We start from the raw sequence: 21,167 nt of genomic DNA on the forward strand, positions 1-21,167 counted from the left end.
CCCTGGCAGGGAGGGACTCAGCCTGGCCCTGCCCACCCGTGTGGCCCCAGCCTGCCCAAGCCACCCAGTCAGCTGGGCTCTGCCGATTTCAGATCCAGCCTGAGACAGGCCCGCTGGGCGGGGGCATTCGCATCACCATCCACGGGTCAAATTTGGGGGTCAGAGCAGATGACATCAAGAGGGTCACCGTGGCTGGCCAGAACTGCACCTTTGAGCCAGAACGGTACTCCGTGTCCACCCGGTGAGTGGACAGCCCACAGCCTGCGCTCCATTGGCTGGGTCAGTGGATGGAGAGGAAGGATGTGGTCCAGGGGTATGTGGTTGCCCAGGGCTCCCACGCCCACAGATCTACAAGTTGGGGGGCCTGGGGAGGGCCTTGAGTGTGTCCCCACCTGGCCTGTCACCCACCCAGGATTGTGTGCACCATTGAGGCTGCAAACGCATCCTCCACGGCGGGTGTCATGGTGGACGTCAATGGGAAGCTCGGCCATTCGCCACCCGACGTCCAGTTCACCTACCAGGTAAGAGCCTGGCCCCAGAATCCGCGCGAGTCTTGCAGGTTGGGGACCGACGTGGGTGGGACCTGGCCCTGGTGCTGACCCTGGGCCCATTGGGGGCTGCATGCTGATGTGGGATGAGGCGTGCCCCTGCCACCTTCTGACAACGCTTACTGTTCAGTCAAGGCTGGGAGGGAAGACCACAGCCTGGCTGCCCCAGCGCTAACCCGAATGCACCTGTCGCTCTTGTAGCAGCCCCAGCTCCTCAGCGTGGAGCCAAAGCAGGGCCCACAGGCAGGGGGCACCGTGCTGACCATCAGTGGCACCCACCTGGACACGGGCTCCGAGGAAGACGTGCGGGTGACCCTCAGTGACGTCCCTTGTAAAGTGTGGGTGTCACCTGTGGGCCGGCGAGTCTTCGGTCTGCCCTGGTTCTGGGGACGTGGTGGGGCATTCTGGCCGGGGCCCTGAGTCTGCCCTGGAGGGGACAGTGGAACCAGCCTGACCCACTGACCCCCTGGCCTAGGGTTGGGCTTGGTCTTAGGGTGGGGTTGACACTGACTGGCACTCCCACCCCCAGGATGCAGTTTGGGGCCCAGCTCCAGTGTGTCACGGGCCCCCAGGTGGCTCTCGGGGAGCTGTTTCTGGAGATTTACTACGGGGGCTCCCGCGTGTTCAACCCCAATGTCACCTTCACCTACCGCGAGAATCCAGTGCTGCGGGCCTTCGAGCCACTGCGAAGCTTCGTCAGGTGTGGCCTCTCCCTCCTTCCCTGGCCGGTGCCGCCAACACCACACCCTCTCCATTCAGCCACTTCCCAGGCCTCTGCCCACTGGGCTTGTAGGATGTGGTAGGGCTGGTCTGGGTGGCAGGCGGAGGCCTCCGGAAAACCCCACTGTCCCCCCCAGATCAGCTTCCTCCTAAAAACCCAGACAGCAGGCCACACAGCCCCCCCTTGCCCTGCTTCTGACAGTGAAGACGGCAGTGCGCACAGTCATGTGCTCTGAGCCAGCCCCCACCCTCAGCAAGCATGTGCTCACACAGGCTGCATGTGCCCCCAAAAGCAGAGAGGGGTCAGGGACTCCAGGCCCCGCCCTCCCCAAGCCCACCGAGTGGCCAGAACGGAAGCGGGAGCTGGTGGGCACACAGCCTGCAAGACACCTGCTCTGCCCAGTCATGCCCACTGAGGCACTGCCCCCTGCCTCCCAGTGGCGGCCGGAGCATCAACGTTACAGGGCAAGGCTTCAGCCTGATCCAGAGATTCACCATGGTGGTCATAGCCGAGCCCCTGCAGTCCTGGCGGCGGCGGCGGGAGGCCGGACCCCTGCAGGCCACAACGGTCAGTCCGGTGCCAGCTGGGGTCTCAGCTCTGATGAGGACGTAAGAAGAGGGATGGGGCCTGCGCCAACTGACAGCCTGACAGCCTGATCTCGGCTCATAGGTCGTGGGCACAGAGTACGTGTTCTACAACGACTCCAAGGTTGTGTTTCTGTCCCCGGCTGTCCCTGAGGAGCCTGAGGCCTACAACCTCACAGCACTCATTCAGATGGACGGGCACCGCATCCCGCTCAGGACTGAGGCCGGTGCCTTTGAGTATGTGGCCGACCCCACCTTTGAGAACTTCACAGGGGGCGTCAAGAAGCAGGTCAACAAGCTCATCCACGCCCGGGTGAGGACGCAGCCCCGGGGGTCAGGGTCCTGACTGGTTGCGTGTGGGGACACAGCCTGAGGTCTGGGTTGAGCTGGTCCAGGCGTCTGTGACCCCCTCCTGGTCACTGTGACCCCCCCAGGGCACCAATCTGAACAAAGCAATGACGCTTCAGGAGGCCGAGGCCTTCGTGGGCGCCGAGCGCTGTGTCATGAAGACGCTGACCGAGACCGACCTGTATTGTGAGCCCCCGGAGGTGCAGCCTCCGCCCAAGCGGCGGCAGAAGCGGGACACGATGCACAACCTGCCTGAGTTCATTGTGCGTGGTAGGGGGGCCAGGGGTCCGCTGAGAGCAGGGAGGGAGGGAGGGAAGTATTCCGAGGGGTGTCGGGGCAGTGGGCTGTCTTAACCACACCTGTCCCTGCTAAGTCCACCTGTCCACGCAGGTGAAGTTCGGCTCACGGGAGTGGGTGCTGGGCCGCGTGGAGTATGACACACGTGTGAGTGACGTGCCACTCAGCCTCATCCTTCCACTGGTCATCGTGCCCATGGTGGCTGTCATCGCTGTGTCGGTCTACTGCTACTGGTCAGCCCCTCCCCAGCAGCCTCAGCCTGCCGGCCCCCGAACCCTCCACACCCTACACCTCCGCACCACCCCCGCCCCCCTGGCACCACTCCACTACCCCCCTCCTATGCCTTCCCCTTCTGCAGCCTCAGCTCCAACAGCCCCTGCATTGCACCACTACCCACCACACCCCCTGCACCCCTGCCCCACCCCCTGCAGCCTCAGCTCCCCACTCCCCCTCCACTCCGGCCCCAGCCCCTCTGGCCACTCCTACTGCCCAGCACAAGGCAGAGGCTCAGAGCCAGCCAGTGGCCAGGTCCAGGAGCCTCCCTGTGCCCCCAGGAGGAAGAGCCAGCAGGCGGAGCGTGAGTACGAGAAAATCAAGTCTCAGCTAGAGGGCTTGGAGGAGAGCGTGCGGGATCGCTGCAAGAAGGAGTTCACGGGTAGGGCCGCAGTCCTCCACCTCCCTGGGCTCCCTGACCTTCTGGGGGCTCCCTGCCGCCAGGGCCCAGGGCGCCTCTGGGCTGGCACACGGGAGGAGGGCCTTGGAGGAGGCTGTCCTGAGGGCAGGGAGGGCGGGCCGCCGGGCTGGCGGGAGCCTCACTGCGGCCTCCCCCCAGACCTCATGATCGAGATGGAGGACCAGACAAATGACGTGCACGAGGCGGGCATCCCCGTGCTGGACTACAAGACCTACACCGACCGCGTCTTCTTCCTGCCCTCCAAGGATGGCGACAAGGACGTGATGATCACGGGCAAGCTGGACATCCCCGAGTCGCGGCGGCCCGTGGTGGAGCAGGCGCTCTACCAGTTCTCCAACCTGCTCAACAGCAAGTCCTTCCTCATCAACGTGAGTGGGGGCGGGGCCCAGGGTGGGAGGGCAGGGCCAGGGAGGGTGGGGTCGGGCGAGGGGCGGGGCCCAGGGAGGGAGGACCGGACTAACAGGGTGGGGTGTCCAGAGCCCAGGACAGCTGGAGGGCGGGGCAGTGGACAGCTGCTGGAAGGCTGGACCGAGGTGTCCCGGTGTCATTGACCTGACCGCCGCCCCCGCAGTTCATCCACACTCTGGAGAACCAGCGGGAGTTCTCAGCCCGTGCCAAGGTCTACTTCGCATCGCTGCTGACGGTGGCGCTGCACGGGAAACTGGAGTACTACACCGACATCATGCGCACACTCTTCCTGGAGCTCATGGAGCAGTACGTGGTGGCCAAGAACCCCAAGCTGATGCTGCGCAGGTGTGTGGCAGAGGGGAGAGGGGAGGTCGGGCATGGGGAGGTGTGTGGACGCAGAGGCCGTGTGGGAGGGTGGTGGCAGGCACAGGGCTTACTCCCACACCCATTTGCCAGCAGGTGCAGCCAGTGCAGGTGAGTAGGGGGAGAGATGGCAAGGGATGGTGTGTCTGGCAGCAGGCAGTCTCTGTTAGTCACTTAGCTAGTCACTTCTACATAGCTCTAGTGGGGTGGAAGATGATACGCCCACCCTCAAGGGCCTGGGCACTTGGTCACCACAGGCTGTGCATGTGCAGCATGACTGAGATCCAGGGCCTGGATGGGGAGGCTGGGCTGGCGTGAGGATGGTCTGGGTGCCTGGAAGAGCCAGCTGGGCCTCGGGGCACTAAGGGGTCCCTGGGTACAAGGCCTCTCTGCGCCCCCAGGTCTGAGACAGTGGTGGAGAGGATGCTGTCCAACTGGATGTCCATCTGCCTGTACCAGCACCTCAAGGTGAGTCCACGTGGCCCAGCCAGGGGTGGGGTGGAGCTGTCCCCCCAAACGTCCACCTGCCCGCGCAGCACCTCCAGGTGGGCCCAGCCCCACCTGGACAGGCTTGCTTCCTGCTCTGGCATGGTCAGTCCACCCGTGGCTGAGCCGCCCCCGTTGCTCCAGGACAGCGCTGGCGAGCCGCTGTACAAGCTCTTCAAGGCGATCAAGCATCAGGTGGAGAAGGGGCCAGTGGACGCCGTGCAGAAGAAGGCGAAATACACCCTCAATGACACGGGGCTGCTGGGGGACGATGTGGAGTATGCGCCCCTGGTGAGCCCCCAGGCCGGGCGGGCTGCCAGGGGACCTCAGGAGCTGGGCTCCGGGCTAGCCTCAGGGCCAGGAGCTGGATGCCAGTCTCCTCCTCCACAGACTTATGTCAGAACCCGTTCCCTGTGCTGGGCCCGCCTGCATTCAGGGAGGGGCCTGGGTCGAGAGTCATCAGCAGGCATTGGGCCCTCGAGGGCGTCCCTGGAGAGAGGCTCTAAGTGGCATGACCTTGGGCCAGCTGCCTTCTGGGCACCTGGGCCTGTAGGGGTGTGCATACCAAGTGTGTCTGGTGCTGAGCTTGTGTGCATGTGGAGGTAATGTGTGCCTATGTTGTGTGATCTGTGTGTGTGTGCTTCCATCGTGTCTGTGTGTTGTCTGATGCACGTGAGTGAGCAGCCCCCTGACCTGTTTGTCTGCTCTCAGTCTTGCTGAGCCAGAGCGTGCAGGGAAAGGATGAGGCTGGGATGTCCTCGGTGCTGTAGGGGCTCAGAGCCCTTCCCCAACCCCCCCACCTGAGGGTGCAGCCCCGGAGTGGAGGCCCGAGGCTGCTCCCATGTCCGAGGGAGTGAGAGTGGGGACCCCTCCCTCACTGGCCCTTCATGCCGTGTCCCCCACAGACGGTGAGCGTGATCGTCCAGGATGAAGGGGTCGACGCCATCCCTGTCAAGGTCCTCAACTGCGACACCATCTCCCAGGTCAAGGAGAAGATCATCGACCAAGTGTATCGCACACAGCCTTGCTCCCGCTGGCCCAAGGCCGACAGTGTGGTCCTCGGTGAGCACGGTCCCTGTGTGGCCAGCTCTGCACCCCAGGGAGAGGTCTTGCCCCCAGGACCGGGTTGGGTAGGTGGGGTGGGGGGATGGTGAGAGGGAGGCCGGAGAGGATAGTCTGTGGTGGGGTTCCTGGAGCCAGCTGTGTCCTCCCACAGAGTGGCGTCCTGGGTCCACAGCCCAGATCCTGTCTGACCTGGACCTGACCTCTCAGCGGGAGGGCCGATGGAAGCGCATCAACACCCTGATGCACTACAATGTGAGCAGGCGGCCGGGCGGGGGGTGAGGCCCCACCTAGACGGGGAAGCGAGGCCCACCTCACGGCTGTATTCCAGGTCCGAGACGGAGCCACTCTCCTCCTGTCCAAGGTGGGGGTGTCCCAGCAGCCCGAGGACAGCCAGCAGGACCTGCCCGGGGAGCGTGAGTCCCTTTCTCTTACCCCGACTCCTGTGGCCTCTGGAGGTCAGCATGGCCAGTGTCCCCCTATGCTGCCATCTGGGGGGAGCTGCCAAGCCCAGTGCGGTCCTTCAGTGCCCTCTCCCCACAGGTCACGCACTCCTGGAGGAGGAGAACCGCGTGTGGCACCTGGTGCGGCCGGCGGACGAGGTGGACGAGGGCAAGTCGAAGCGTGGCAGCGTGAAGGAGAAGGAGCGCACCAAGGCCATCACCGAGATCTACCTGACCCGCCTGCTGTCCGTCAAGGTGGGCTGCGGGCCGGTGGGCAGCAGACCCACGCAGCTGCGGCCATGCTGACCCTCCCTGCCCCACAGGGCACACTGCAGCAGTTTGTGGACAACTTCTTCCAGAGCGTGCTGGCGCCCGGGCACGCCGTGCCGCCCGCCGTCAAGTACTTCTTTGACTTCCTGGACGAGCAAGCGGAGAAGCACGACATCAGGGACGAGGACACCGTCCACATCTGGAAGACCAACAGGTGAGCTCCTCCAGGTGGGGCTCCTCCAGGGGGGATCCTCCAGGTAGGGCTCCCCATCCCCCCCGACCCTGCCCCAGGGTCTCGGCGGCCCCTCACACCCTGTTGCTTTGCCTCAGTTTACCGCTCCGGTTCTGGGTGAACATTCTCAAGAACCCCCACTTCATCTTTGATGTGCATGTCCACGAAGTGGTGGACGCCTCCCTGTCGGTCATTGCACAGACATTCATGGACGCCTGCACACGCACAGAGCACAAGCTGAGCCGTGTGAGTGGCCCCTGGGGGCTGTTCTGGTGGGGCGAGGGGATGTGGGCCATCGCCCAGGAGGCCTGGAGCGCCTGGACTGGGCGGTGTCCACGGGGCGGATGGGTGGCTGGGGAAGCCGGAGCTGTGAGGGGAGCGAGGGGTCAGTTTGGGATGTGGCCGGAGGTTTGTCTGGGGTGTGGATTTGCACGTTTGGAGCTGAAGCTCAGGGAAAGGCGGGTGCAAGGGGACTGGGGCTGTGGGGGCAGAGCCTGGGACGCCCCCCTTACACAAGCTGAGAAAGTGAGTTTTACTATAAGTTACAAAACGATGAAACTACCAGGAGTTCCCATCGGGTCTGTGGTTGGGCTGGGTGGCTACCGAGGTGGACCCCCGTCCCCTACACACTCTCCTTTCTCTGTGGGTACTCTGAGTGGGTGCAAGCCTGGCCTGTCAGGGGCCAAGTGCAGGGGCACCAGCCAGCCCAGCTTGGCCTGGGCATCACCTGGCTCCAACCCCCACAGGACTCTCCCAGCAACAAGCTGCTCTATGCCAAGGAGATCTCCACCTACAAGAAGATGGTGGAGGAGTGAGTGCCGCCCACTCTTCCCCCAGACCTGGGCGCCCACCCTCACCCCGGCCAGTGGGGGCCCTGGGGTGTTTCAGGCCTATGATGGGGAGGAGGGCCCTGGTGGGCAGCTTTGGGGCCAGCCTCTGGAACCCACTGCCCACCCCTTCCCACCCCGCCTCCCGCAGTTACTACAAGGGGATCAGAAAGATGGTGCAGGTCAGCGACCAGGACATGAACACACACTTGGCAGAGATTTCCCGGGTAAGGGGGGCATAGGGGATGCACCAGCTGACCCTCCCTGGGCTGAGCCCCCTGCTGCCCCCAGGGTGGGGTGAAGTTGTGCCCACAGGAGAGAAGCAGAGGGTGGAGCTGGATGGGCTGGCACCTTTGGTGACTAGGTGTGCACTGTGGGGGGAGGGGTGTGCTCGTGAGCAGCTCTGCGCAGGCCCTGCCTGCCACGTGTCTGTGTGGAGGGGGACGTGTCTGTCCATGGTTGTCCGGTGTGTCTGAGTGCTGGGAGGATGTGACCCTTGGTGTCTGTCTGTGCCCATGGCGCCACATATTACAGCCCACTGCTCCACTGGGGGCAGCCTCCTACCCAGGGGTCACACAGCCCCTCTCCCACCTGGGTCACACTGCCAGCCCCCCCCACCCCCCCAGGCACACACGGACTCCTTGAACACCCTCGTGGCCCTGCACCAGCTCTACCAGTACACACAGAAGTACTATGACGAGGTAGGGTCCGGTCCTCCCAGGGCAGCTGTGGTTGGGCAGCCCCTCCCCTGGCCTGGGTCTGACGTGATGCACCCTCAGGTCATCAACGCGCTAGAGGAGGATCCTGCCGCCCAGAAGATGCAGCTGGCCTTCCGCCTCCAGCAGATCGCGGCTGCGCTTGAGAACAAGGTCACAGACCTCTGACCTCCGATCTCTGACCCCATGGTCTCGGGGCACAGGTGGGTGACGCCTGGCACTGGGCATTGGGCGGCCCCTGGGGACTGAGGCCGAGTTGGTGGGGCTCAGCCCTTCTCTCTCCTAGCAGAGGAAGAGCCCCCGGGCGTCCGAGTGTGGGTGCAGCGAGGGACCCCCACCTCAGCGTTTGTAGCCACGTAGCGTCTTTCTCCTGAGCAATAGTGCCGGGCCCAGCAGCACCAGCTCCCTCCTGCAGAACCAGCACCGGTGTCGTCTCTGCGTCAAGTCCCTGAGCGACTCGCATATGTGCCTTATGCCCCCGGCGCCTCAGCCCCTCCCGAGCACCAGCAGCCACCTCAGATCCCTGGGTTTGGCCTCTCTGGGTGGGGTCTGAGTGCCTGCAGCCCCTGGGGCCTAGTGCCCAGGCTGCATCTGCCCCGCCGGGACAGACGGGAGGAGAAAAGCGGTACCATGCCTTCCTGACCTCACCTGGCCTGCCCTGCGGGGCGCCAGCCCTCCTGGTGGACTCCGTGCCGTGGGCCCCACCTCAAAGGTCAAGCTGGACGTCAGACGTCGAGGCCCAGGCGGCCAGAGGGGACCCAGCAGACTGTCAGACAGGCTGTCCTGGAGGCCCTGCCCAGGTCTGCGGGGGCCAGGAGCAGCTCTGCCAGGAGCACCCCCACCCCCTTTTGTAAATCTTGTTAATTGTAAATCAAATACAGCTGTCTTTTTCACTCTGCTGGTTGGCTGGGTTCCTCTTGGGGCTGCGGATCTGCTGTCCTCAGACAGAGTCTGGCCCTAGGGTCTAACCCTCAGGTGGGCTGTGTGGTCTCGCACCCCCACATCACAGTTCCTCTGGGCCAGGCCTAGGGGGTTATCTGAGGCTGCAGCCCACCTCCAGCCCTCAGCTGAGTCCACACCCACCCTGCTGGCCCAGGAGAACAGGGTGGTCAGGGCTGGGAGGTGAGTGAGACCTGGAGAGGGGCTGTGTACAGCTCAGGCCTGAAAGTGAGCCTGGAACAGACTGTGGTTCCAGAGGGCACAAGGAGGCAGCCCCCTCCAGTAGGGGGATTCGGCTGGCTCGGGCGCCACCTGGTGGCCGCCAGGTCCCCCTGCCTCCCTTCCTCTTGGGCTGGGCCTAGGAGCCATGGGGGCAGGGTGTGGGCGTGGCAGGAGCCCACCCTCTGGACCTGGAGCTCTCTGGGACCCGTTTCACCCTTCCTGAGGTGGGGGATTCTCACAGGCACGATTCACGCAGCACACGTTTAGTAAGCCCCTACTGTGTGCAGGTCCCACTGGACACTGGTGCCTCCAGGAGAGGGCCCTGTGTCCCCCTGCTCAAGGCTGTGGGGCCATTAGGGTCTGCTCCTCCTTGGTCCCATGAACGACCCCAGGATGACTCAGGAGTCGAGGGCCATGTACCTGAGAGCAAGTGGCACCTTTGCTGATGCAGAGGGAGGGGTTGTCCGGGAACCTGGCCATGGGGGAAAGGAGGTTGCTCCCAAGCCCCATGTCACATGCAGGGCGGGAGCCAGGAGATGCACCACCTGCTGCCATCAGGCACACACGCGTGCTTGCCCACACGTGTGGCATCAGCGTGTTGAGCCCCTGACTCATTCATTCTGCAGGCATCGTCCTGGGCCCTAGGGACCCAGCAGTAGACGAGACAGACAGGGCCTGCCCTGGGGGAGCCCTGGTGCTCCAAGAATACCAACCCAAGCAGAAAGGCCATTTGGTGCCTCTATAACAAGACAGCAGTTCAGTTTCAGATACGGCTGGATCCAGCTGCTCACATCTTTGGGTTTCATCTGCCTGAACTGCTGCCCGACACGGCTGGTTTATCCTCAGGCAGCAGGGACGCTGTGGCAGGCAGCCCCAGCCTGTATCTCCTCCACTTGGGGCACATCATTGTGGCTGAGGAGTCTCAATGGGCTGGGCCTGAATCATCAGCTCCCTCTGTATGGGGGCAGCCCCATTCAAGCCACATGGGACAAGGGTGGGTCTCTCCCACAAGGAAAGGGTCTTAGGCAAACAACTGGCATCCCCACCCCAGCGACACCTGGAGTGACACTGTGCTGTGGCCCACTCCAGGTTCCCCACTTCCCAGAGACCCAGCTCCTCAGGAAATTTGAACAAGGTACTGCTGAGCCGGGGCAGGGAGTGCAGTCTGGGAGTGCTGAGCTTGAGGTCCCTGGGGGGGTGGAACCTGGTGCCCTGGCTTCCAGACTCGACCCCCCACAGGCCACTTTTGCCCCCTCCCCCCCGGGCAGCCAGGCAAGAAGATGGGGAGAGAGTGAGGCCCCCTTCCACTCTATGGAGCTGGTGACGGGAAGGCTGCAGGTCCGCTTGGAGGATAGGAGTGAAGGGAACTGTTCTTTTGTGGGGCCGGTGAAGTGTAGAAATTGGGCATGGATGTTGGGGTGCATGGGGTGGGCAGGCCAGCCTGGAGTGGTCAGGTTCTGACAGACCAAGGGGTGACCAGGCCTTTCTGTTGCTTCCCATTTTCCTCCCAATGTGGTGGGAGCGGGGAGAGGCAGGGATGGGAGGGAGTGGCCTTTTCTTCCAAGAAAACAGCCCAAGGCCACTCTTTGCTTGCTTATTCAGCACAGAACCCTCGCCCAAGTTACCTGGCTCCCTGGCTCCCTTGAGGCAGCCAGGTTAGCATTTTAGGAAGTTCATTCTACCCTCAGGGAGAACTGCAGCCAGGAGACCCAGTGAGGGGCTGAAAGGAGGTGGCCCGGGCCAGTGAAGCGGGGACAGTGGACAGGGGTGGCCCGGACCAGTGGAGCTGGGACAGTGGACAGGGGTGGCCTGGGACAGTGGAGCAGGGACAGTGGACGTGGAGAGAAGGGTTGGCCTGGGACAGTGGAGCTGGGACAGTGGATAGGGGTAGCCCGGGCCAGTAGAGCCAGGACATTGGACAGGGGTGGCCTGGGACAGTGGAGCAGGGACAGTGGACATGGAGAGAAGGGGTGGGACTTTGATACTTAGGGCTAACAGTGAATCACGGTAGAGGCTGGAGGGATACCAGGAGTGGGAGGCTGGTGTGGCCCCCCATATGTACCTCCTCCTCACACCCACGGGGTTGCCACTCCCGGCTGCTCTCCCCATTCCATGCCACCCACTTCTCCAGGCTCAGTTCTCTCACCTACACGTGGCCACCTCGACCTGGTGGCCAGGATGATGCTAAGACAGCATCCAGCAGAGCTCTTCATTATCCTGAGAACAAACATCTGACATCCCGACCCCGGCCTCCCCAGCCTGCCAGCCCTCCACCCCTGGCCACCACCCTCCTTTCAGTTCCTCAAGTCCAGCTCTGCTTAGGAGACAGGACTGTCTGGAGGCTCAGCCCAGCTCCAGCTGTGTCACCTCTCCGGGGCTTCCTTACCTGCCTGGCACTGTGCCCTCTCCCACCCTCACCACCACCAGAAACTCCTTGGTCACACCCTGCAGGATCATACCCCCCTCCCAAGAAGGCAAGGTGGGGCTGGGACCTGTGTGCCTTGGGCCAGGCGGGCAGTGTGTTGATGGTGAGGGAGGGTCTCTGCATGACCCGCTGAGCGGGGCAGGGAGGAGGCTGGCTATGGGCAGCTGCGACCACTCCCCACCCGATTCTGTGAGAGTGGTGGGGGAGACTAGGGCGGGTTCCCCTCTGGTAGGCAGACACCCCCACTCCCTCAGGGAAAGAGCCCAGGGAAGGGGCGGGTCGGTCGCCATGGGAACGTGGCTCCCTCCAGGCTGTGCAGACAAAGGCCGCTCCACATCCCTCCCACATCCCTCAGCGTTCCCACCACCGAGCCTGCACTCCCAACCCTCCCCACCCTTCAGCTACCACTCCATTAACAACACCTGGCATGCCCAAGAAAGGCGCCCCAGGTGGGGCCCTGGAGGATGCCCGGAGCAGAGCAGCTCGGGCAGAGGACACTGGCTCCCAGAGGGGAAACTGAGGTGAGGGTGGCTGGCACCTGGCCAAGGTCAGGTGAAGGTGGCTAGGACTCAGACCCCACTTCCTTCCTCATCTATCCCCTGGCCCCAGGGTCCGGATTTGTGGGCAGATGTGTCCGTTAGCCCAGTTGACATGTTTTAATTTGGTTGCCAATATCTAAAAATCAGATTTCACATAAAAACTCAGGTTTTAGTTTGTTTTGAAAAAGTAGGTCGAGCAATTTAGAGCCTGATTTCCCACTTTCCCGGCAGGGGGCAGACCAGCCACAACCCACTGCCCCCCAGGGCAAAGGTCAGGAGGCATTTATCTAGGGGCACTGCTCTCTCCGAACCCTTGTCACTTTAAAGTGGGAAATAGTGCCAGCCCCATGCCTTAGAGGTTAAGTGCACGCGCTCCGCTGCTGGCGGCCAGGGTTCGGCTCCCGGGCACGCAGCAACGCACCTCTTCTCGGGCCATGCTGAGGCCGCGTCCCACATACAGCAACTAGAAGGATGTGCAGCTATGACATACAACTATCTACTGGGGCTTTGGGGGAAAAAAATAAATAAATGAAATTAAAAATAAATAAATAAATAAAGTGGGAAATAAAAGGAGATGCGGATGGGCCCAGAGCGCTGGACGCCTCGCTGGATTGGGGAACAAACTGGCCACTGTGAGAGCAGCCAGTGAGAACTGAACCTTCAGGCCACCAGGGCGGGAGGCACCCAGAACCAGGGCTGCGGACTAGAGGGCTCCCCAGTACCCGAAGTCAGGCGGGCTTCCTGAAGAGGTGGCAGCTGAGGGGGCTGTTTCCGAAGGAGGAACGGTACCAGGCACCCAAGAGGACCCATGTGGGGATAGCTTCTTATGTGTACCACACCCCAAAGGCCCTCTGGTGCCGCCGCTGTCCCTGGTGCTGACAGGGCTGGTCCCCACGCCAGGCCCGGCGGTCACACTTCTCCCAAGAGATGGGGGAGGGCGGAACACAGGGGCCGGCCCGGTGCGGAGGCCGATGCCAGACCGTGGGTTTACGAGGGGGCGAACCACACCGCAAGGCCAGAGGGGCCTCCGCAGGGAGGGAGGCCAGGCTGGCTCAGGATCCAAGCAAGGCACAGCTACCTGCCCACAGCAGAGGGGCCTGTCCAACCAAGGGCCTAATTGTTATTGGCTGGTATTTTCTATGTTGGTGAAAAATAGTTCCCAGGGCTCGTCCCTGGCTTTTTTGATTTGGAGGGTTCTACTTCATTCCGAGGTCGTAGGCTGGGAGGGGGTGTGCAGGGCTCGGAGCAAGTGGAGGGGAGGAGGGATGCAAGGATCCTACCAGGCTGAAGAGGGGGTGTAAACGCAGGGCGCCGAGTAGGCGGAGGCAGGGAGTGCAGAGACGGAAGGCGGGGAGAGGGGAGGTGGCGGCGCCGGTGCCGCCAGGGGAGAGTGCGGGGAGTGCAGTCAAGGGAGAGGTAGTGGCGGCCTGGATCGGGTGGTGCCCGGACCGAGGACAGAACGCGGGCGGATCTTTGAGGAGATGTGTGGACCCCAGGAGGAGGAAGCCTGAGGGGCGGTAAGGCGGACTCTGGCCGCCCCCTCCCCCAGCGCGGGCTCATCCTCCCTGGGACCGCCCCGGGGAGGGGAGGGGAGCGTTGGTTTCCGCTGAGCCGCCGCCTCGCAGGGGCAGGAAGCCGCGCGTTTGACTCCGGGAACCCCCTCCCCGGCCCCGCCCCGCGCCCCGCCCGCCGCCGCCTCCCGCCGCCCTCCGTGCGCTCGGCTCGGGCTCCGGCGCGGGGCGGGGGCGCGGGGCGGGGCGCGGGCCGAGCGGCGGCCGCTCCGGACATGTCGGGCCCGCGCGCCGGCTTCTACAGGCAGGAGCTGAACAAGACGGTGTGGGAGGTGCCGGAGCGGCTGCAGGGGCTGCGCCCGGTGGGCTCGGGCGCCTACGGCTCCGTCTGGTAGGGGCGGGCGGGGTGGGGCGGGGGCCGGGGCGGGACTGAGTGCGCGCCCCCTCCCCGCCCGGCGCGGGGTTCCCGGCGTGGGGAGGGGCCTGGCTCTGCCTCCGCCCCCCCGGCGCTACGCGGATCGGAGAAATGAATGAGGGGCGGGGGGCGTGAAGGAAACTTTCTACTGGACGCCGCTCCCGGGCAGGGAGAGGGGTCGTCTTCCCACTCCGTTCCACCCGGAGCGTCCCCCGCGAGGCCCGAATCCTGCGGCGTCACAGCCCGCGAAAGGGGAGGTCTCCCGGGCCCCTAAACGTCCGAGCACGCAGCCCGGTGCCCCGGTCAAGGGTCAGGCAGATGCCCCCGCCCTAATTGGGTACTTTCCTCCGCTTTGGATGGCCTCCCGCGTGGGTCCTGCCCCCTCTCTGGTTTTCCAAGGGGTCTCAGACTCCGGTTGCGCCTTAGGGCTGAGCAGAGACACCTACCATTCCCCCTACAATCCTTAGGGGGGTCTACACCCCACCCCACCCCACTTTTGCCCCAAACAAGACAGCTCAGATCACAGCCAGGGAGTTAGGCCCTGGGGCCTAGACAGACGACAGACTGGGGAGGGGCGGGGGGAGGCAGATTCGGGGCAGCCTCTGTTTGGGGGAGGGCGCTTGGGCTCAGTGGTTACCGGGAGTCCCGGTTGCAGCTGCAATGTTGACAGTGAGGCTCATCCTGGGAGTGGATGTTGAGAGGTGCTCCCCCCAGAACCCAGTGGGGCTGGCCTCTGTGGGGTCATGGGGTTGGGGAGGCAGGGAGGGCTGGGGGTGGAGTGTTGTCCAGGCTCTGGCAGAAGGTTGAGTGGGATTTCCTGGATCCCCTCCCATGGCCCAGTGCTGGAGCCTGGAGCAGGGGCTTGGGGTCCCAGGGGCCTCCGATGTCACACTGTCACTTGCCAGCCATCAGGAACCTCAGGCAGGCCTCCATCTTCATCTCTAAGAACTCAAAGGCAGGAAGAGGGTCAGAGACAATGTGTGAGTGGCCCTCCGGGGGATCTGACAGAGCCCCTGCTGGAATTGCCTCCGGCCCAGAATAACCTTCTGGGAGTTCCCAGGGAGTGTCACCCTCCCCAAAGGTGGCCTGAGTCTCTAGTGCCCTTACCTCAGCATGGCCCCTATGCTAGTGATGACCCCTGCTGGGCTCTCTCGCTCCTCAGATGAGGCTGGCAACCCAGTGCCAATTCCCTGTCGCTGGACTGGGCAGATGCAATTGGGCAAAAGGATCTGCTGCCCCATATGAGGGGCTACTCCCCTACTTCCCAGCCTGGTTGTGGCTTAGGGCTGAGCAGAGACACCTACCATTCCCCCTACAATCCTTGGAGGGGGAATCCAAGGAGTGACTTGGACCTTCACCAGCAGGTCATAGGCTAGGGGAAGGGGCACAGATGCCCCAGGCTCAGAGCTGGCTTTCCTCCACCACCCTCTGGGCCCGTGAGCATCCCTTGTCCTGCAGGAGCTGCTCCCGGGGGCGGTGTGGGCATGGGGAGGGGCCTGAGGCTCCACTCACTCTTCGGGGAAGGGATGAGCATCAGTGAGGGGGAACAGCCTGTGCAAAGGCATTGCTTTCAGCAGGGCCCCCATCCTGAGGGCAATGGGAGGGTGGGAGGGTAGGGAGTGGCTGGACCATGTGTGTTTGAAGATAATGCCAGTGACTGTTGGGCTCCTGTGAAGAGTAGATAAGTTGGAGGCTGGTGTAGAGGTGGAGGCTCTGCCCCTGGGGAGTGAGGTTGGGCAAGGGGAGATGTTCTGTGGGTCCAGATACCACTCACTGCTGGACATTCCCTGCTGGCCAGTTTCTCACTGTTAGAAACGATGCAGTAAACCTGTGGCCCGTTTTTCCTCCGTATTTTGAATATTCAGAGGCTTTGGGGGTTCAGGGTCTTTGGAGGCAGCTCTAGAACCCCTCGGGGAGTCTCCTGCACCCACAGGCCCATGGGGGAGGAGGAGGACCGTTTGCTTGGGGACATGCCAGGGGCTGTTTCCCAGACGTGTTATTTCCAGGCTGGCTGGCAGAGACTCCCCCACCCCCGCCTTGTGCTGAGTTGGGGGCGAGAGTCATTGGGAGGAGCAGACAAGAGAAGATCCAGGTCCTGCCCTGGGGCTCCCAGGTGGGGCAGGCTGGGCCCCTGCAGATATGGGAATGCTGGGGGTGAAGGGGTGGAGTGGAGGGTGAGCTGCCTCTTGAGAAGGAGCAGGACCCGAGGGGGCGGTGAGAAGAGGTTTCGTGGGAGTGTTGTTTGGGAGTGTTGTCGTCAGAGTGCCTCCCACGTGCCAGTCACCTTCTCGCCCCTGGGGCCCCGCAGAGGCGCACCTGCTGGTGGCCGGCGGTCCAGCCCCCTCCAAGGAGTCCCTTAGAGCAAAGGCGCAGAGGGAGGAGAGCAGTGGGCGAGCAGGGGTGGAGGAGCAGCTGCTGGGAGCGTCTGTGCGTGGACCCCACCCTTGCCCCTCGGCCCTCAGCCCGGACAGGCCTGGGGCCGCATACCGGCTGGGCCCCTCCACCGGCGCCTCACTCGCCCGCCTTGCAGCTCGGCCTACGACGCGCGGCTGCGCCAGAAGGTGGCGGTGAAGAAGCTGTCGCGGCCTTTCCAGTCGCTGATCCACGCGCGGAGGACTTACCGCGAGCTGCGGCTGCTCAAACACCTGAAGCACGAGAACGTGAGCTGGGGGCTCCCCGTGGGGGATGCACAGCCTGAGGGCCGCTGTGGGCAAGGCCGAGTCCTGACTTCCCTTCCCGCCCAGGTCATCGGGCTACTGGACGTCTTCACGCCGGCCACCTCCATCGAGGACTTCAGCGAAGTGTGAGAGGCCAGAGGATGGGTGGCCCGGGAGTGTGCTCGGGGAGGGGTTGGCGGGCCAGTCCTGATCCCTGACCCACCCAGGTACCTGGTGACCACCCTGATGGGCGCCGACCTGAACAACATTGTCAAGTGCCAGGCGCTGAGCGACGAGCACGTCCAGTTCCTTGTCTACCAGCTGCTGCGCGGGCTGAAGGTGGGCTTGGGGGGGGGGACGTGGGAGACGCGGGGGGCACGGGGGCACGGCAGCACGGGAACCTGACGCTGCACCTTCCCCCTCGCAGTACATCCACTCGGCAGGGATCATCCACCGGGTAGGTGTGGCCGAGGGGTGAGGGGCCGGTTCCCTGCAGGCCTGGCTGCAGGACTCCTCCTGCGCTCACGCCCTACCTGCCCTGCAGGACCTGAAGCCCAGCAACGTGGCGGTGAATGAGGACTGCGAGCTTAGGGTGAGCAGTGGGGTGCACTGGGCAGTGGGGAGGGGTATGCGGGGAGGGGCATGCGCTGACAACCCTGGTGGCCGCTCTAGATCCTGGACTTTGGACTAGCACGCCAGGCTGACGAGGAGATGACTGGCTACGTGGCCACACGCTGGTACCGCGCACCTGAGATCATGCTCAACTGGATGCACTACAACCAGACAGGTGATGTCAACCCGCATGGGAGCAGCCACGTGGGACCGGGGTGGGTAGGCAGAGCTCACGCCAGGGCCTGTGGAAGGGGAGTGGGGGTGGGGCCAAAAGCCAAGGACTTTGGAGGTGTGTGTCCTGTCTTGGGGGACAGGAAAGGTCTGGGACCAGCATTCAAAAACAGACCTTTGGAGGGGCCGAGCATGTTGGGTCATGGGCTAACCCCTCTGCCTGCCCAGGGCTGTGTGGAGGAGGAAGGGCCTGCTGTCTTTGGGCCTGGGTGTGACTGAGAGGCCACTGGGCTGGCACAGGCCAAGCAGCCCACTAGCTCTCTGAGGAGGAACTGGGGACTGATGGAGACCCTCCCTCAACAGTGGACATCTGGTCTGTGGGCTGCATCATGGCCGAGCTGCTCCAGGGAAAGGCCCTCTTCCCAGGAAACGACTGTATCCTTGGCCCAAGTTGGGAAGGAACGTTGAACCAGGGGCCCCTCTGTGGGGTAGGGTCGAGGGAGGGGGGCTCTGGCCCTTTCTGGCCAGTCTTGCCTCCTCTGCCCCACAGCGTGCCACGTTGGGCTCACTGTCCCCAGCTGTAGGAGAGCAGGATCTGGGCAGTGCCCTAAGATCTGGCTTCTGGGGCCCGGGAAGGGTCCGTGCCTGGCCAGTGGTCATTTCCTGAGCCGGGCAGACATTGACCAGCTGAAGCGCATCATGGAGGTGGTGGGCACACCAAGCCCCGAGGTTCTGGCGAAGATATCCTCGGAACATGTGAGTCACCGGACACCAGCTCCCTCTGCTGACCAAGCCCCTGGCACTCTGGAGGAAGGGGCAGTGTGGGGATAGACTGAGCACCATGTGGGGGCAGAGGTCACAGTGGAACAGAGCCCAAGGAAGATGCCCGACCCCTTCAGGGGGACACAGGTGAACAGGGAAGACATTCCTGGCACGAGGGACGGCGAGGGCAGAATTGCAGCACCGACAAACAGCGCCATGGCCAAGGACGGTGGGCGGCACCGTGCCAGGTCCTGCAGGCATTGAGGCCCAGGCGAGGAGCTGGAGCCCCCAGGTCCAAAGCAGGGGAGGTCTCTGGTCTGTGCATGCCCCTGCCCAGGCCTGTGGGAGTGAATGAGTCTGGGGCTTCTTTTGGCAAGCCCCCTTCTGGCTTAGGGCTAGGGGAGGTGGGGGGGTGAGCAGCCCCCTCAGGCCCTTCCCATGTGCTCCCAGGCCCGGATGTACATCCAGTCCCTGCCCCCCATGCCCCAGAAGGACCTCAGGAGCATCTTCCGTGGAGCCAACCCCCTGGGTGAGGATGGGCTTGGGGTCTGGGCTGGGCTCCATGTCTGGCCCTGGATGCAGAGTTGACCCCCCACACTGGCTCCTCTGCAGCCGTGGACCTCCTGGGAAGGATGCTGGTGCTGGACAGTGACCAGAGGATCAGTGCAGCTGAGGCCCTGGCCCATGCCTACTTCAGCCAGTACCACGACCCGGACGATGAGCCCGAGGCAGAGCCCTATGACGAAAGTGTTGAGGCCAAGGAGCGCACGGTGGAGGAGTGGAAGGGTGGGCCTGAGGAGGGCTGGGGAGGGAGGTGGAGCCCAGGATCCCAGGGTTGCATTCCTCCCCAGGGGGTCTGGGAGCGGGGACAACACTCCGCACCCCCCCCCACCCCCGCCCGATGCCCTGGTGGGACAGCTAGAGATGAGGTTGGGTGTGTCCAGCGGAGGCTTGGGGGCAGCACAGGGTAGCCTCTGGAAGGAGGCCCAGGAGCTGAGGCTTCTCTCGGAGGACGGTGGTCCTGGGCTGGGTAGCTGGCACCAGATAAGCTGGGCAGGGGTGCTGGGCTGGTGGCAGCATGAGCTCACCCTTTCCCCTCCTTCCCCTCACCCCTCAGAGCTCACCTACCAGGAAGTCCTGAGCTTCGAGCCCCCAGAGCCACCGCAGCCGCTGGGCAGCCAGGAGACTGGGCAGTGAGGGGAATGCTGCCCGTCACCACACTCAAACTCAACGAGGGGCCTGAGCCTGCCTGCCCCCCTTCCTCAGCATTTGGGGTCCCACAAGGGGCGCCTCCCAACACCTTGATGGCCCGGCAACCCTGATCCCTGGCCAGGAACGCCCCGTCTGCACACTGCTCCTTGTGGGGAGTCTGCACACACATGTGAATGCATGCAAGTGTGCATGTGTGCGAGCCACGGGTGTAGGAGTCTGGGCAGAGTGTCCTGGACTTCCACCGTCCTTCTACCCCCTCCCAGCACCCTGGGTCTCCTTTGGGACCTCACTGGGGGACTGGATGCCGTATGGGTTTCTCCTGGGGAGTGTGTCTGTCTCCAGATCTCCTTAGTCCTGGAGGGCTGTCTCTGGGGGTGGTGCGTTGGCATCAGGGCCCCCTGGAGACTCAAAGGGAGGGGTCGCAGCGGTCAGAGCTGCTCAGCCTGGAAGCGGGCACTACCCTGGGAAGTGCTGAGACCTGATGGTCTGAGAGCTGAGCAGGGTCTTTCCTGGGGGGTGGCAGGGCGGGGACAGCTGCCAGGTGTCAAATCAGAAAATCCACCTGAGCTGCATGTTCACCTGCGCTGTGTGTGGCACAGACGCACTTCAAGGCACGTGCAGGCGTATGTGCACCTGTGGGCGCCCGAGGGCCAGCGGCCTGACTGGCAGGAGGCCTGAATTGGGGTGGCTGTACTATTGCCTCCCCTCCCCACTGTTCCTGATGCCTGGGGGGTGGGGGTGGGGCTGAGATCCCACTGTGCATCATGAGAGGGGCTCCGGTGGAGAAGGGGCAACCACGGGAGCAAGAGCCGGGGCTCTCTCCTTGGGTGTGGGAGCTGCACCAGGTTTCCAAGGCATGGGGCACAGTGCGAGTTGGGGAGCTGACGGGCACGGGGCTTCCCACCTTGAGGATGCTAAGAAGGAGGGCACACACCGATGTGGACTTGGACTTGACCCTGGACTGTGGCCCTGACTGATGAAGATGCCTCTGCCTGCTCTACCTCTGCCCGCCCTCTGGCCCTGCAGCCGAGAGCTGGGGTGCTCTGGTCTGAGGGTCCACCCTCATCTTCCCTCCTTCCAGAATGGAGCTGACCTACTAACCTCTGGGCCAGGACCCTGCTCCAGACGTGTTGTGGGTGTGAGTCTCTGTCAGGTGGTGACCTATCACCTGGCAAGACCAGGGAGGTCTGAATGTCAAGTGCCTGCACCAGGGTTACGCAATAAAGGGGGTTCCCTCTGGCTCAGCTTGTGTCCCAGGCTCCAAGCCCTGCTGCCCCTCTTTCCCCACTGCCTGGAGTGGGTGGCTGGCTCTCCGAGCATCACACCTCCAGCTGGCCTGGCCCCACCAGACTCCTGCACTGGCCAGATCCCTTGGGCCCCCAGTGAGACAAGCAGCCATCTTCGGCACGCTCCCTGCTCCCTGAGAACCCAGGCAGACCTGGGGGTGGGGGGTGGGGGTGAGTCCTCCACCCAGGCCAGTGGGCTCTGAGGGGGACAGGGTATGATGGCCACCCTCAAGTTGACCCCAGCTACCCTGCTGGGGATTCACTGGGCAGGCTCGGCGTCTGGTCCAGATGCAGAACTGCCCCTCAACTCAGTGGTCAGGGTGGCCACTGGGTGACAGTTGGGGGTCTCTGGAAGCAAAGGCCTTTCCCAGGGCTGGGCTGGGCTGGGCTGGGTGGGGGAAATACCTTTCCTCTTTT

General features: G+C 63.7%; 2 protein-coding genes across 12 annotated transcripts in view; both read left to right on the forward strand.

Moving 5' to 3' along the window:
* Positions 1-8,897, forward strand: part of PLXNB2 (plexin B2) — a 32,344-nt gene extending 23,447 nt beyond the window's left edge. For 5 of the 7 annotated variants that reach the window (XM_087448671.1, XM_087448676.1, XM_087448673.1 and 2 more), the window contains 24 exons: positions 93-241; positions 413-521; positions 750-886; positions 1,078-1,248; positions 1,707-1,836; positions 1,939-2,166; positions 2,288-2,464; positions 2,592-2,731; positions 3,053-3,153; positions 3,331-3,560; positions 3,764-3,945; positions 4,365-4,431; positions 4,594-4,740; positions 5,355-5,511; positions 5,666-5,766; positions 5,843-5,927; positions 6,055-6,209; positions 6,278-6,438; positions 6,555-6,702; positions 7,203-7,267; positions 7,435-7,510; positions 7,910-7,984; positions 8,063-8,202; positions 8,289-8,897. In XM_087448671.1, coding sequence (XP_087304797.1) covers positions 93-241; positions 413-521; positions 750-886; positions 1,078-1,248; positions 1,707-1,836; positions 1,939-2,166; positions 2,288-2,464; positions 2,592-2,731; positions 3,053-3,153; positions 3,331-3,560; positions 3,764-3,945; positions 4,365-4,431; positions 4,594-4,740; positions 5,355-5,511; positions 5,666-5,766; positions 5,843-5,927; positions 6,055-6,209; positions 6,278-6,438; positions 6,555-6,702; positions 7,203-7,267; positions 7,435-7,510; positions 7,910-7,984; positions 8,063-8,167 — 3,096 coding nt within the window. In that variant the 3' untranslated portion in view covers positions 8,168-8,202; positions 8,289-8,897. Of the gene's footprint in view, positions 1-92; positions 242-412; positions 522-749; positions 887-1,077; positions 1,249-1,706; positions 1,837-1,938; positions 2,167-2,287; positions 2,465-2,591; positions 2,732-3,052; positions 3,154-3,330; positions 3,561-3,763; positions 3,946-4,364; positions 4,432-4,593; positions 4,741-5,354; positions 5,512-5,665; positions 5,767-5,842; positions 5,928-6,054; positions 6,210-6,277; positions 6,439-6,554; positions 6,703-7,202; positions 7,268-7,434; positions 7,511-7,909; positions 7,985-8,062; positions 8,203-8,285 lie in introns of all 7 variants that reach the window. The other 2 variants (XM_087448674.1, XM_087448675.1) reach the window with 2 other exon arrangements.
* Positions 8,898-13,863: 4,966 nt separating this feature from the next.
* On the forward strand, positions 13,864-20,703 carry MAPK11 (mitogen-activated protein kinase 11). Of its 5 annotated transcripts, none has more exons than XM_087448682.1 (12): positions 13,866-14,026; positions 16,581-16,710; positions 16,795-16,853; positions 16,935-17,046; positions 17,135-17,164; positions 17,252-17,299; positions 17,380-17,494; positions 17,854-17,925; positions 18,167-18,246; positions 18,703-18,781; positions 18,865-19,038; positions 19,370-20,703. In XM_087448682.1, the coding sequence occupies exons 1-12, from the start codon at positions 13,911-13,913 to the stop codon at positions 19,447-19,449; spliced, it is 1,095 nt and encodes a 364-aa protein (XP_087304808.1). In that variant the 5' UTR covers positions 13,866-13,910; the 3' UTR covers positions 19,450-20,703. The 5 variants fall into 5 exon arrangements, with proteins under 5 accessions (XP_087304804.1, XP_087304808.1, XP_087304807.1 ...); XM_087448680.1 differs by lacking the exon at positions 13,866-14,026 and adding an exon at positions 15,694-16,163; XM_087448678.1 differs by having other exon boundaries at positions 13,864-14,026; positions 16,581-16,853.
* Positions 20,704-21,167: the final 464 nt, after the last annotated feature.

The sequence above is a fragment of the Ceratotherium simum genome, chromosome 25, assembly GCF_057802395.1.
Source record: "Ceratotherium simum simum isolate JZ-2026a chromosome 25, ASM5780239v1, whole genome shotgun sequence".
NCBI classification, from domain to species: Eukaryota; Metazoa; Chordata; class Mammalia; order Perissodactyla; family Rhinocerotidae; genus Ceratotherium; species Ceratotherium simum.